Source organism: Rhopalosiphum maidis, chromosome 2 (assembly GCF_003676215.2).
Source record: "Rhopalosiphum maidis isolate BTI-1 chromosome 2, ASM367621v3, whole genome shotgun sequence".
NCBI lineage: Eukaryota > Metazoa > Arthropoda > Insecta > Hemiptera > Aphididae > Rhopalosiphum > Rhopalosiphum maidis.
In genome coordinates this window covers 16,565,897-16,582,181 of record NC_040878.1, presented here as the reverse complement: position 1 = coordinate 16,582,181, position 16,285 = coordinate 16,565,897, and the positions used below count along the sequence as shown (strand labels likewise).

Genomic DNA, 16,285 nt, shown 5'->3' with positions numbered 1-16,285 from the left:
CTTGCAGATAAAAAGACGCTGAGTCATCTCAATAAATTTATCTAAATATCATTTATAAGTGAACATATTTTTAATGATAGTACGTATGAAACTATGTAACCATTAATAATTATTGTGACAGCTGTTTTCGGTTTCTCTATATCCAGTATTCACTGATATCGTGGACCAATTTATTAATATTAAACCAATTATTATTATGTGCTGTAATAAAATAAAAATAAATAGGATTTAGAACGATTATTTTAAAAATAGAATTTTGAATCACAATTTAAACATAATATGACAATAAAATATAAACTTAAATTGGAACATAACAAACAAGTTTTTATGTTATGAGTAATAACTCAATTAGTTTTATTTAATAACACGAGTATAATATGTATAATACTGCATCATATTATTGTAATGTCTTTTTTTAACTTTCAAGCTTAAATTCAGATGAATTATTGGTACACATATAGTTATTGATAGGTATTAGCAATTATGACATTAAGCAGCAAACACTATGCGTCTATAATACATCAATAATTAATTAAATTAACAAATTACTGATAAATATACATTTCTTTGAATATCCATTTATGTCAGAGTAATACTGTTTTACTATATAAACTATTTAGAATTATGATATACTTGTATGAATATTTTGTCGTATAAGTTTATTGAACTATAGTTACAAAATGCGTATTAAATAAAACAGTAGCAAATTTAAAGACAATAATAGTATGTTATGAAAATAATTTATAATGGATAATATTTATAACTTATTAAAATGTAGACCTTCTCGAAGAGTGGAAGAAAAGAATCACTCACATTTATTATTTAGCGTATTAAAATATATTTGTAATTTAGGTTATTAGTAAACGGTGGTGTTATATTTAAGTACATAAATACATAATTATAATTTACTTATTTTGATTCATATATTATATTTATATATTTGTATATTTATGTGTTTGTACACGTGCGTCTGTGTGTGTGTAGACGTGTAAATGTACACTATTTATTTTAAGTGAATGTTTCGAGAAAAGTATCATATTATTCGACAATTTTTAAGAAAAATACATTTTAATTTCATATTTTTTTTTTGTTATATGATGGCTATAATTAATTTAAAACTTATCTGATAATTTTTTTTTTCTTTAATGAAATTGAATGTTTAAACATTTCGTCATTGACCCCTCAGCATTTAACATTTAGTATGATCGCTTTTAACACATTGAAGTAGCAATCAATAAATTAAAGATCAACATCTGACACAGAAATAAAGTCTTAAAACTTTAAATCTTAGGCCTTAAAAGTGATCGAAAATACTTTAAAATGTGAGATAGTTCTTTTTAGGTAAATTTATTAATATTTGTACTTTTATTAATTCAAAATAGGTACTCATAAACGAATAACTTTGTCTATATAGATACATAAAAGAAGAATAATAATCAATGTACCATTATGAATGTTAAAAATTATAATTTATTATAATATCCAGTATCTACATATTGCATTTTTCTATTGTGTATACCTAATATTCAAAAATCAGTTAAAATAGTTATCTATTATCAGTTGTAATAATATACAAGTTTATGTATAAAAAACTCGCTTTTGCTGAATGATATGAAATGGGTATTTTAAACTTGAATTTATTGATAAATTATTCTATAATTAAAAACGATTCTGAACAAAGAAGACAATATGATCGATTACCTATTTACTATTTATATAGGTATATCTAAATAATTCTAAAGGCGCATGTTTAAGTTTTTTTTCTTACATATTGAATAACTTTAATTAGTCAACATTTTGTATCTTACCTATTATGGGGAAAAAAAATGTACATAATGACAAAAAAATAATTATAATTAATATTTATCAAGTTACAAAAAAATAAATTTAAGAAAAGTCGCTTTTTTCTGATTAAATATCAAATGTTTTCAAACAAATTTAACTTCAAACTATTTTATAATACTATACATGTAATAAATGTATTTTTACTTTAAGCTGTAATTATAGGTCATGAAAAAACTTGTATTAAACTAAAATATTTTTAATCAAAAAACAAATATTAAATTAATATTGCAAAAATACTATATTACCAACGAAAAAAAAGATGAACATTTAAAAAGTCTATATAAGGTACTCAGATCCAAGATATTAAAAAAAATGATAAAACATTAATATATCTATAAAATTCTAGAATAAATATAAATATTTTATGACAATGCATGTCTTTATGATTAGTTTTTAAATTAAAAACCTAACCTAACCTAACCGATTTTGTCAAAATTATCCTAGTTTTATTTTTTATTTATGTTAGTTTTTCTTAGTTATTAAGATTAGTAAGTACTGAGTATTTATTATTATTGATCCCATCAAAGTACCAACTATATTAAATTTTCTACCAATTTCAATATTAAAGACTGAAACGATTTTGGATTAACGCGACGGAAGGTACAAAAACAAAATATACTTCAGAGCAAAACCAGCTACGGACCTAACCCGTATTAAAATAATATTATATGTTTTCGAGAGACGAGAGAACATCGTCTCCATCGCAATAAGTCACTGTCTCGATTAGGTAATACATATACATATAATAATAATAGTAATATAAAAATAATAAATGCATTCGGTGGCGTTAGTGGGTGGGTCGGAGTTCGGTGGTACGAGAAAAGTGGCGTATTTAAGGCGCATTATCTTTGGTGCGTATAGACGTGCGGCCGCCGACGGGGTCATCACCTGAACAGCACAATAATGTATAGCATATAACGACCGGAGCGGGTTGACCAGGGTGTGTGTGTGTGTGTATGTGTGTGAGAGAGAGGCGAGCAGAAAAAAAGTCCGACTAAGCAGCCGTGAAACGCGTTAATGTCCGTGCATTCCGTGTTCATGGTAAACGATTTGATCGATGGCGCGACAGGCACAGTCCGTGCGTGATTAAGTAGAAAATGAGCGGTTTCCTCGGGCGCGAGATCCTATAGGAAAAATCAATTAATAACGGATCCTTATTGCAGGCCTACATATTATATATATGTATATAATAATAATAATAGATATTACTGAAAAAATGTATTTAGTAATATGACTGCGGCGGTGGCGACGGTGACGACGATGACGCTGTACTTAAACGCGCGTGTATAATGTAATAAGCGACGTTGAAAATTGAATTTTCGACGGGACGAAGGAAATCGTCGGCTAGGAAAATTAAAACAAAAAAACTGATCATTGAAAATCGTAGACGTTCTCGTCGTCGTCGCGGCTACCGAGTTCGTCGGGATAATAATAATACTACATGGTGTTGCGTACATAATATCTATAGGTTATGTGTGATTATGTGTATATGATGAACTGTTGAGCCGTATACAGTATTATACATCGATAATCAGTCGGTGTGCGATCGAGGTTGACCCACCGTCGTTTCACGGGGAAGAGGTCGTTTTAGTGTGTGTGTGTGTGTGTGTGTGTGTGTGTGTGTGTGTAAGCTGCTCATTCAAGGTGACGTTTAAATGTGGGGAAAAAACCCGAAAAATGACATGCACATTGCACTGTGGGGGTTAGAGATAGGTCGAAAGCGATAAATATATTACGATAGTCTAAAACGAATCACGTGTTTCGAATACATAGATCTTGTGAATTACTGTTCTATCCCTAGAAATGCCTTTCGATAATATGATGCACTCGTGTGTTTAAGACACACAGAAAACACGATGCGACGGGCAGATGCTTTTAGATGAAATAATCATGAATTCAATATGTGCACCGACGTATTTTTCGATCATGGCGTTATAATAATAACGACGTAGTAAATTATTGAAAAATTCATCGTATATACTAGAATACTGTAAAATAAAAATATGTGTTGTGAAACACTTACATATTAATATAATATAGTAACTATGTTCACTGGTAGTTAAATTTCCCGAAATTAATTGTTCGTATTTAAAAGAGCTTATCTCAAACTTAACACATATTATCTTAGTATTTATATTTATCTAACTGCACAGCTGTATAAGAAGATTATAATGTATTATCGTTAAATGTTTTGTCAATGATAAGACTATAAGGACGAGTAGCTTTTAATTAACAGTTTTTGTAGACCAGTGTGCGAGTGTAAACAATTCTATATTAGTTAAAATATTATATATTAAATGGTTTTATAAAACTTATACTAAAAATAATTCGTGTTATTACTATGAGTTTCTAGTCAATGGAGTAATGATAAAAAAAACTGAATATATTATTTTTCTTTTTCAAATACTTAACCTTTTACAAGATCGATTGCCTGTATGTGTTATACATCGTTCGGTAATAGGTGAAAAATATAAATATTTATTCTTCAATAAAGTGTATTATCGAATATAACAATATAAACTATAACATAATGTATTAAAATTTATTAACTTGTACATACAACTCGTATATACGTACTACCTACTATTTGGTTATCATTATATTTTTAGTTCATGTTTAAAATATAATATACCTAAGTATAATATATATAGACCCTTAGATTCGCAAAAATGCATGTCTATGTATAGGTATATTGTATTTGTTTTATTGACATAAATTATTTAATTTCAATCATATTATATTAAGCAGTATATATGGTGTAAATTAAAATAATAATCTTAATGAACAATTATCAAAACCTCTAAATAGATCTTAGATAGTTATATAATAAAAATCAAATTTAAGAACGCGGAGGATTTGGGGTGACAAAGGAAAGACCCCTAATCATTTTTTAAATGGGATAAATAATTTTTCATCACAATTAATACGGCAGCCTGATAGAACGAGACAATAAAACAATTTTAAAAATATCGTAGTTTGTCGTTTATTGAAAGTTAAAACAACATTTTTATAACGATATGCTAATATCCTTAATATCCATTATTTGGTACGATATTGATATACATAAAATTATTATACACATTATATTTTATTTTCAAATTAGTTATAAAAATATTTCGTCATTTCATGAATAATAATGATGCATATTATTTGGTATCTTTAGAAAATTGTATTGTGGGTTGTGACCTATGGGGTTTACTTTCTTGTGGAGTTCCTGGGGCTATAGCACGGTTTGCTCTCCCCTAAATCCAGCCATGATTATAATTAATAATAATAACAATTTATTGTTATTATGAATTTTTATTTATTCACGCCTAAACAGAAAATTGGCAAATATTAGTGAAGAAATAATATGAAACATTTATAAATAAGATTAACATAATTTATATAATTATGATAAAATAAACATAAAAATTGTATATTATACTAAACTAAATTAAGAAATTAACGACCTAGCTGGGTCACAGAATAAGAATAAAAATTAAACTAAATACAATTAACGTATCAAAGCATTTTTTACATAAATTAATTTTAAGAATATGTGTGAATAGTATTGCCAAAATATAACGATTGTACGTTTAGTTATAATTATCTATCTATTTTTAGTGAATAAAAATTTAGTCAGTTTTGACTCGTGTGCTTCAGTTACGTATACGCATAATATGCTCTATAAAAACCGACATCCCTCGTTGGTGGGATTTTTTCCTACTCAGGCCCTCTTTCCCCGCTCTACGGGAATTTTCGCAGCCTCCTTCCCTCGCCAGCGCCGAAGTTTTCCAATTAAAAGCCATTACTGCAGCGAAAAGTTAAAAGGCGCTCGCGCCTGTTTTTCAATCAGCCGAACAACTCGGCAAAAACCGATATGCTCTGCTATGCCGCGGCGCATTCACGCACACAAATAATAACCGACCGCCGAGTATGGAACGGCGAGGTAAGCGGGGTAGGGCAGGACGCCGCCTCCGCCGTCTCATCCATCCCTTACACCCTTTCACGTAGGGTATAAAAATAAGAGTAAAAAAAAAAAGAAAAAAAAATACGAACCATAGTGTGTAACGAAAGGATCTCAATATCCACTCTCTCTAAAAAGTGGGTTTCTTATTGAAATCAAACAGTCGATTGATAACGGCGCGGCGGCGGAGCTCGCATGATTAATGGTCGTTCCGCTGCGGCGATGGCGGCGAGCTCGCCCACCGAAAGTCTCTGGTGATGCAAAAAAAAAAAAAGGAAACACGAAAATAGGTTTTTCCCGATTCGAATAAAAACGCAAACGTCAGAATGACTTAAGCCATTGCCTGCGCTGCCGACAGTTTTAAATGCGAAAGCGATTACCGTGGATGAAATAAAATAATTATGTTAAATGTTATTACATGTGCACGAAAATCACGCCAGACTTTCGCCGTAGTTTCTATATGGTAATGGTGTGACTCGTACGTAATTTAATATATCATAATATTAGTTATTTAATAGTAATAATAGAATACGAATAATTGAAGCGTTATTGTTTGTATACATATTTCGTTTTATAATCGAAAATCCGTCGAAAGTCCAAAGTACTTACAGAAGTATATAAGCTGCGGCAGTATACTGTGTAGTACGCGCCCTCGTCATGCCATTGCAGCAACAGTACGAAGGGGTGTCGAAGTCATATATACCGACGTAATTTAAAGTTGTCAGTTACTGTTTCTCCCTCTGAAATCGTCGTTGTAGATAGTTAATTTTTGGTCGGTCGGGGAAATGTTGACAAACGACAATTAATAACACTGCTTCAGTTTATACACCGAAAAATTGGAAAATAGTTCCCGTGACTTTCGTCCGCGGGATTTGAAAAAATAAAACAATTCAAGTGCTAAGACCCATTTGTCATAAATACGTATCGAGAATTCTCTTTTTAACACTTGCGACGTGATAAACGCAATATATTTACGGTGATACGGAACAAAATGATCTAATGTATAATATATAGGGTAGGTAAATGTACACACACACACACAAACACACACACATAATTTACATATATTATTACATTTATGTAATACGTGAATGAATAAATGTACTGTCGAAATCTAAATACATTAATCGAACAACAACAATTATTATTATACTCCGCGGGTATATTTGGGCTTTATTTATTTAGCACGTTTTTTGCACGTTTCGATCGCGATGTCTTTGTGGAAAACAAATAGGTATTGCACGTCTTATGCAAAAAAAAATGGCTGGTAACGATATAACGGCACAGACCATAACATAATCTATAATATATACTTACGTCAATAACGTCTGCGGCTTGAGGTGTGTGTCTGGTTATATACGCATTTTATAATACATATTATTCTACACAGAGTAGGTCTTTGGAAACTCGTAAACCGAGAAAACGTTACGCAATAATATGTGTACGTTTTTTCTTTCTTTTTTTGAATAGGCTCACGTTTATTTTTAGTTTCGTCTTAAAATTTGAATAACATGTGGCCGTGAACACGGGTCGCCGCCGCATTTAAATGAATAATTTACAGTGGCTATCGGATTATTTTGAAATAGAAAAATTGCACCATAATACATTCAGTCGACGGACCAAGGTTTGGATTATGCGTATCGCAAGTTATATATTATATAGGTATATTATTGTATGTATAATGTTGGTGCGTTGTTCGAGTGGTACCCGCCTGAACGTGAGCCGCTCGGTGTCTGTGACGTGCATGTCACTACGTACAGTATTATTGTAACATATTAATAATATATATCATGTTAAAAATGTATCCGCAACCTGTGCCGTAGAAACCACGGGACGGAGATTAATCAAACAAAGGACCCCGTGAAGTTATTAACCAAAACAAAACGATATTATTAAAATGTTGTGAGCCTATAGCACTTTGAATTTGTACCAAGGTACAATAATTACTTCGACAGCACAGTCCACGGTCGACGTTTTACATGCAACCGCAAAGAGCGTTATGTGGGCATTTGTGTAATACACCTACATTTTGCATGTGTATGTCTTAGAAAAAGATTATAATTATATTGAAGTATCGCACTTCCAGAAAGGCTATACTCATAGTCCCACCCTAATTCAGTTTTGAAAGAAAAAATACAGGTCGAAACTGAGACGAATCTCAATAATTGCTGCATCTGATGACGTATATAGCTAATTGATCTTCACGACTTGCATTTTAAAAATACTGACGAATTGAAAAAAATGATCAGTTTAAAATTGCAAATTATCGCACCGCCCTAAATCTTAATAACCTTTATAGATATCACTTTTGAATTTGTTATTATAGTAATAATTACAAACGAAAAAAATGTACATACAGTAAAACACGATAAAGTTTTTATCTCTGACAGTGGTTCTGAGTGCCTAAGGCAATACATAATATTACCTATTCGCTATATTTAAACCTATATCCGACCATACATTACGAGAAAACGTTTATGACGTATACCTCTACTCCTACACGGCTACACAGGTCGTACTAATCACCATCATAATAGGTACATGATAATTTTCTCAATATACGTATAACTATGCAAATTCATATGAATAATAACAATCTGTTGTTTTTGTTAATTATTATATATGTCTAAATAAGTTATTGTTTTTGTTTTTTTTTTTTTTTGTTTTTTTTTTAATTGAATTGTTTCAACTATGCTTTTCGACGTGTGCACGCAGAACAGATTAACTTACAACTTTCGTACCTGCATAAGCAACACGCTCGTAAGTCACAAGTATGATCGTGTGTTGAATGTTCGTTCGAGAGTGTGACCGAGTAAATGAGTATAATGACTTTTACTGCTACCAATAAAAAAAAAAAAAGTTATTGCTAATGCGTGCGGTGTAGTCAACTTAACGTACACGCGAGTGACGAAGGGAATAACGGCGTTGTCGTTGTTGTGCTCTGCAAAACGTATTATAAAACGTAAAACCTCCTCTGTGCTACCGTTTTAGTATACACACCACCTATACATATATCACCGATATAATGTATAACTAGGTAGTTAATAATTTTATATGGGATTGATGAAATGCTGTTCATTGGTTGTGCAGGACTGCGCTCCACACAAAAAATAGTCAATTACCGGTAATAGTCGTCATTATTATTGGAAACAGTGCTGCAACAACAGTTCACATATAAAATACAAATTGAGAAACGAAGGAAAAAATAACACGCACACTATGTTTATTTCATTATTTTTTTTTTATTTTTTATTTATTTTTTTATCATTATATCATCGTTTGGATTCTTACAGAGAATTTTCAAAACACACCGTAACATCTTTTAACATATTATCTATTTACAATGGAAAAAAAAAAATTAAAAATTAAAACAGGCATATATTTTTTTGTATAGTATATAATATATATTATATTAATATTTTAATATTAAATAAAGTAATTGAAAAAAAAGAAAATCCTGGTTTCTTTTTCACGGTATAATATTACAATATTATTACTCGTGGGCAAAACTGTGAAAACATTTGCATATACTCGTATAATAATAAACCTTGTAGATAAACTATACGCGTTTAAAATGTAATGTATACTATGTACAAGTTATTATCATTGAAACATTTTTTTTTAGTTTTGATTATAATAATTTATTTATGCTCTCGATCGATACTCTAATGATTCGAGACAAAAAAAAATATATCATGAGTGACAGCAACATGACAAGACTAATAATAATAAATTAATATATTAATATTTTTTTTTTTACTATACAGTATACACTATGATAGAATCGTCTTTCTACATCTAGTTTACAATTTTTTTCTTTTTACAACAAAAATCAAACAATAAATATTGCACTTTTATAAATTAGATAGCTTGAAACACTGAATTTGACCATCGACATAGCAAAAAATTAAATAAATAATAAAATCGGGAAGCTGGTCATGATTTAAAAAAAAAAAATAGGAGAATAAAATAATTAAAGAAAGAACAATAAAATAAGAAAACAAATTATAAAAAACAACTAGGTATTTTAATGTTTAAATATTTTGTTCTTAAAAACTAAAACATAATAATGATAATAATAATATAATAATAATAATAATAATAATAAAATAAAGAAAAATCACAGACTCTGGGTTAACACATGTACAGAAAATAGTTACAGCGTAATTTATAATATATTTTATACCTTTTTATATTATTTAAGTATATGTATATAGAATATTTACATTTTGTCGTTTCATTTATAATATCATGAATAATTTACGATAAAACCGTATAATAAAAATACTATTAATATAAACACGAGTACGTGTGCGACGACGTTTAAATATATGATATATTATTATAACGATTTTAAAATTACATTGTAAATTTTCTCTCAATTTTGTGAAAACCGGTTTGAGTGTAATAGTAAAACATTGCGTTTAAATAACTTATAAATTATAATATTATATAGTACTGCCGATGAGTTCGTTTCCGCTAAAACTCGGCCTAAAAGCATGTAATATTTAATACTTGCGTATTATTATGTCCCCTACACTTCTCGGGTCCCGGTCCTCGTCGTGACCGACGGTCAAAAATAAAAGTGTTATAATGTGACGAGTCGTAAATATTATGCGTGAAAGACACGCGGTCGATTACTGCAGAGACGGGTCGGTACGATCGGTACTTGTGCAACGGCAATATATACTCGTGAAACAATGGTATGAAATATTATTGTATGGTATGAAATCGATCTATACACATTGCATAGATTCCACTAGAATGATGCGTGCCATACGTATAGGTAACAAATCTCGACAAAATCGGTCTCGCGACTAATACGTGTCGTAAAAAAAAAAAAAAAATATTACAATATATCGAGGATATTTGTACGCGCGTCCATAGTATGCGTATTAAAAACACATCTGTATCGATCCAAAATCTCTCCAATTTTATCGACAGTTATTATCACATTATCTCCTCTTTTCCGCCGACCATTTAATACATACGATAAAAATAAAAAATAATTTGAGCAAACGCCATTTTCGCCTAAACCGCGCGGTTGTTTTCTACGTTTTATCAAGCGTAGTCTTCTCGTTCGTGTTTTATTTTTCGGTTTTATCGTACGCACGTAAATATTTAGACTCACGCCGTCCGGAATCGGCAGCAATAAGGGTTGTTTATATTATTATGCATACGAAGGGCGTATGTGCAAGAGGATTTTACGATTGCTCATTATTTAAAATCGGTCTTGGACGTATTTCTTAGATGAAATGGGTGTAATTGCTATACACGGTATAACCGTAATGCGTGCTCATTACTGACGATATGACAATAAATTATCGTTGAACTCGGCGGGGTCAACTATTATGATAAAACATGAAATCGAAACGAAAGGTATCGAAAGAAATGTTTTTTAGAGATTTTTTTTTTGTTTTTTTGTATTTTTTTTTTTTTTTTATTACTACGACGTGCGTTCGTCGTATATTATTATATTATTATTTAAAAACATGTAATTTACACGATTACACGATACAACACATTATTTTACGATGTCCAAGCGATAAAATTAAATACAAATCGCAATAATAAATGAATCATATAATAGTATAATTACCTATTGAAATATAAATACATAAACACGTCGTCATATATTTATATTCACGATAATTTATATATTTGTACACTTTATATACACGTATTATTATATATATCGTCACGATATGACGACCGATATGCGCAGTCGCGAATTTCGCGCACACCCGTCGACGTGCGTAACGTCCGTGACGCGCTCTCGCACGTCCCGTGAGTTTAATTTTTTCAAATTGTTTTGTGTGTATTATTAATTTAACGGTTGTCTTACCTATCGCGCGTTCGCCGTTCGGCGACGCCACGGCCGCGGCCGCCGTCGATGTGGACGACGACGGAGACGACGGCGGCGACGCCGCCTAAACGGAACCGTTAAATTAATAATACGAATCTCAGGTGGTGAGGTGCGTGAACGGGTACGGGGTGCCGTAGGGCTGGGCGGCCATATGATAGTGGTACGGCACCATGTTCATGCTGGCCATCTTGTGTTCCTTTTTCCACTTCATCCGCCTGTTCTGGAACCATATCTTTATCTGCCGTTCGGTCAGGCACAGCGCGTGCGCGATCTCGATCCTCCGCCGCCTGGTCAGGTACCGGTTGAAGTGGAACTCTTTCTCCAGCTCCAGCGTCTGGTAACGGGTGTACGACGTGCGCTGCCGTTTCGTCTCGCCGTTGGCGTTCACCGTACCTGCAAACATCGAACGCGAAACGCATGAGAACAAACACTTACGACAAAAATGACGACAATAATAATGTATTACTGAGTGTGCCAGTGACGTAGCCATTGAGGGGGATAGTGGGTCATGACCCCCCCCCCTCCGTTTTAAAATCCTGACTACGTCACTGGAGTGTACTATGTAATATACGTATATATACAACGATTGGGTGTCTGGTAATAATTATTATATACTGTGTAGTAGGTATAGAGGTGTACAAGCGAAGTAAAGCGATATCGGTGACAAGAGATACATATATATTTATCTACAATATACATTCCTATTTCCTACCTATAGAGTTGATCTCCACTCGCAAGTATAATATGTCTATACGGGGTCGAGCAAAACGAGTTGAGACTGTTGTTTTGTTATATCAATAACGACCGGTCGTTAAATATTGATTTAAAATCAATTTTAGAGTTGTCACATTGTATCATAAAGATTTGAATTTTATGTTGAGTATAATAATTTTCAGAACACGAGTTGTGTTAAAGTATACATATTGCATTTATTTTTCATTTTTAATTCAATTATGTCATTGATTTCACGCTTTTAAAGTTGGTTGTTAACTGTATAGATAATTTTATAGATATTTTCTGTTGTAGAATAATTGATTCGATCACATTAATCGTGGTGTTTTTCAAAGGTTATCTGCATAATATTGCATACCTATGTATGGATTTGAATATTTGTTTTTACGTGTTATGATGTAATAGAAATCCAATAGAAGTTTAATAGTGTGGTGAGAATCGAAAGGACAATAACTGTGGGTTGTGGCCTTTGGAGTTGAGAATATCTAATATTATACATAGGAGTATCGCGTATAAGCATTATGTATGGCGTGTGGATAAATTTTGATACGATTATGTTCGTATATATCAAAATATATGAGTATTGAATATACGTAAATTGCAAGGTTCTTGTTGTACAATTAGTTATGTATATAGTATGATATGATAGAGATTTAATATATTTGTATCTATAGCAGTGTATACCAGTGGGTTTTAGTGAGACATTTAAAGTACAACACAGAAGTTGTTAATGTATAACAATATACGTATCGATGTATGCTTTGAATATAATTGTATACTACGTATAAACGGACACACACACACACACTCAAATACATTGAGCGAGCAAACAATAAGACGTAATTGACTGTTCGTCACTGCTGCTCGAAACAGAGCCCGCGTGTACTGTATCGTCGTACACATAATGTAAATATATATATATTTTGTGAAAGACGCGTGTATATAAATACGAGTATATATGTATATATAGGCTTAAACGCATAAAAGAATCGATGAAAAGCGCGCACCACGGTGCAGAGCAGTTATAAATCTCTCATATAATTAGACAACCTGTTAAACGGTCTAACGAGCATTTTTTCAACACGTCTCGTGACAACGTAGTTATATTATAATATGTGTATAGATAGCTAATGTGTATTATTATTATTGTTATAATACATCAGAGGTGCAAGCCTTAATTGTTCCAAGAGCGCACGAGCGCCACAAAGTCTGCTGACGTCTTTATTATACTCGCAGTAATAATATATATTCTATCACTGGTACAAATATGATGATTTGAACAAAAGTGGAAAAACCGATGGTCGAAACGACAGTTATACGATGGAACAAAAACACCGGATATCCGTTTCGTCACAGACTCCTGTAGGTATAATATAGTGTCTACCGATATGTATAATTTTAAATCTGTTAATAGCACTGTGTACGATCCGATACTGTCGTGCGCGTCACACTCGAAAAACGTTTAATCCCTCATACAACGTCTAGACCGTGTACCGTTGTATTTGGAATTAGCGGTCGTGCTCGAAGGGGGGGGGGGTTGCTTTCCAGTTGACATTCCGAGACAAATTTCGTGTACTTACACGACACGGGCATGTCTTTTTTTTGTTTTCCGCGCGTGTATTCTACTAGTCGGTGTTGACGTGCATATGACACGCACATTCAGAGGTTGCCAAAAATAAAAAAAAAAACAAACAAAAATTTAGTCGAAAATGTGATACATCGGTAAGTCACAACGTAAATCATCTTTTTTGCGTTTCGCTGACTATAGAATACTATGATTATCATAGTAATACGTTAAACAAAGCATGTCGAAGCTCCTATTAAACTATATTATTTCAAGAATTCTTTATCGGTGATATGACAGTTAATTTACAAAAATGTATGATACTTATGCCCTATAATACTTGAAAAAAATTATAATTATTGTCATTCTGTAAATAATATTATGTTTGTGATTTTAAAGACTTTGAGTATTTAATATACAATATAATATGTGTATTATCATTGATTATAAATATATATAATCAATGGTATTATGTATAATTTATGTCCACCCCTCCCCCCCATTCTAATAATGGTCTGTATAATTTATTAGATCATCGTCCTAGCGTCTGAACTCAAAATCAGCCGACGGTCGATTTGGGCACCAATTATTCCAGTGGTTGAGGTTCTTGTTTATATTTTTCACGCGTCGCGTCAACGGGATTCGGTTGTCACTGCGGCAGACGACGCGTCTAAAACGGTGACAGATCCGACTGCGGTACGAGACATGTCGGTAATGACGACGTCGTCGTCGTCGTCGTCACCATTGCCGTCGTCGAGTGGGCGCATATAGTAATTATTACTATTATTATCATACTATTTTTTTTAAAAATTGTTATATATACATTTTTTTGTTCGGGAAAATGTCTAAACCACCGACGAATTTTTGCCCCGCGAACAGACATTTCGACGACTAGCGATGACGATAATAATAATCAGACAAATTAACCGTTGACGTGTATCGTCGTGTCCGTGTTTTATTTTAGACTCTTCGTATCCCATAATATTATTCATGAATATATATATCCATCCGTTTAGAAATAATAACGGGTCTTTAATTTTTCCATCAGCTTATGCTTTATAGACGACACGACCGTGTTGCCATATTACATTATATCATAATAATATAATAATATCATCACTTTTTTGCTAATCACATGTTCACAATATATAATAATACACCTTATTATCATATATACCTATTAAGACATTATGTACTATAAATCACAACATTACAGCTGCAGTTTGATGTACGAAGTTAATGAACGGGACGTGGTATTTTTCGGTTATCCTTTACTGAATGCAATTTTTTTAATTGATTTCGCGGTATTTAATTCGTCGGTGTAGGATCATAGGAACCTGGATCCCCGCTATTGATCACTGGTCGAAAACTTTAACGAGTTAGCGCATATGATAATTGAAAAATTTCTTGTAATAATGAGTTTTATTTTTTCAATGTATTCAATTATTATAATTGCAACATCATCTGTTTAAAATATTACAATTTACTAAAATACAATAAAAATTGTTACTTTTTGTGTGTTAATTTTTTTTTCTTAATATACCTACTATATTTTAGTTTATAACGACGTGCTGACAAAAGCTCACTTACGATCGTTTTACAGCTGCGGACACTCACGGAGATTTATTTCGATTATGTTTGCCAATTATTTCTATAGTATACATAATAAATAATTAAATTTAAACAATTATAATATGATTATATGGTATACTGCATAGTAGATATGTTATACACATTTATTTTACTGTGGTCATTTCGTAAGATATGATTATTATTGTCACCCTCTTATTACGGCAGCTTATATACATTACAAAATATCTATAGTATACGTATACGATAGAAATTATAATATAATATTATTATGGTCCATCGATCCATTTCATACTTTGTTTTTATAATACAATATAATAACGAATTAATTAAATACATCTTTAATATATATTTTTAGTAACGAATTTTCAAGTAGTATTGCTCAAAAATAAATAGCTATACTTTTATTTAAAACTATGACGTAAGGAAATCTATATAACACAAAACAGTAAATGATTTGCGTTGCAGCCGTCGTCTGCAAATGACATTCGAATAGACTTAAATCTTGATTATTTTATTTAAAATATCAAGAGGTCAATTTGAAATTTTAAAAGGTCGTTTTTTACATATGCATACTGTTCAAGTATTTTAATAAGACCAATTTTAGCAAACGCTTGTTCGTATAATTTAAACCGGCTGTGTAATTCTTTGAAAATAAAAAATGATTAATTTAAAGATCATTACTCATTAGTAAACACAACAGTCAAGAAAAATACTTTATTTATTATTTAGATTTTAG

At 31.5% G+C, this 16,285-nt stretch overlaps 1 protein-coding gene across 1 annotated transcript in view; it reads right to left on the bottom strand.

Moving 5' to 3' along the window:
• Positions 1-9,921: 9,921 nt before the first annotated feature.
• Positions 9,922-16,285, bottom strand: part of LOC113555118 (homeotic protein Sex combs reduced) — a 31,207-nt gene continuing 24,843 nt past the window's right edge. The window contains exon 2 of the mRNA XM_026959453.1: positions 9,922-12,053. Within this exon, the coding sequence (XP_026815254.1) occupies positions 11,758-12,053 (296 nt within the window). The 3' untranslated portion in view covers positions 9,922-11,757. The remainder of the gene's footprint in view (positions 12,054-16,285) is intronic.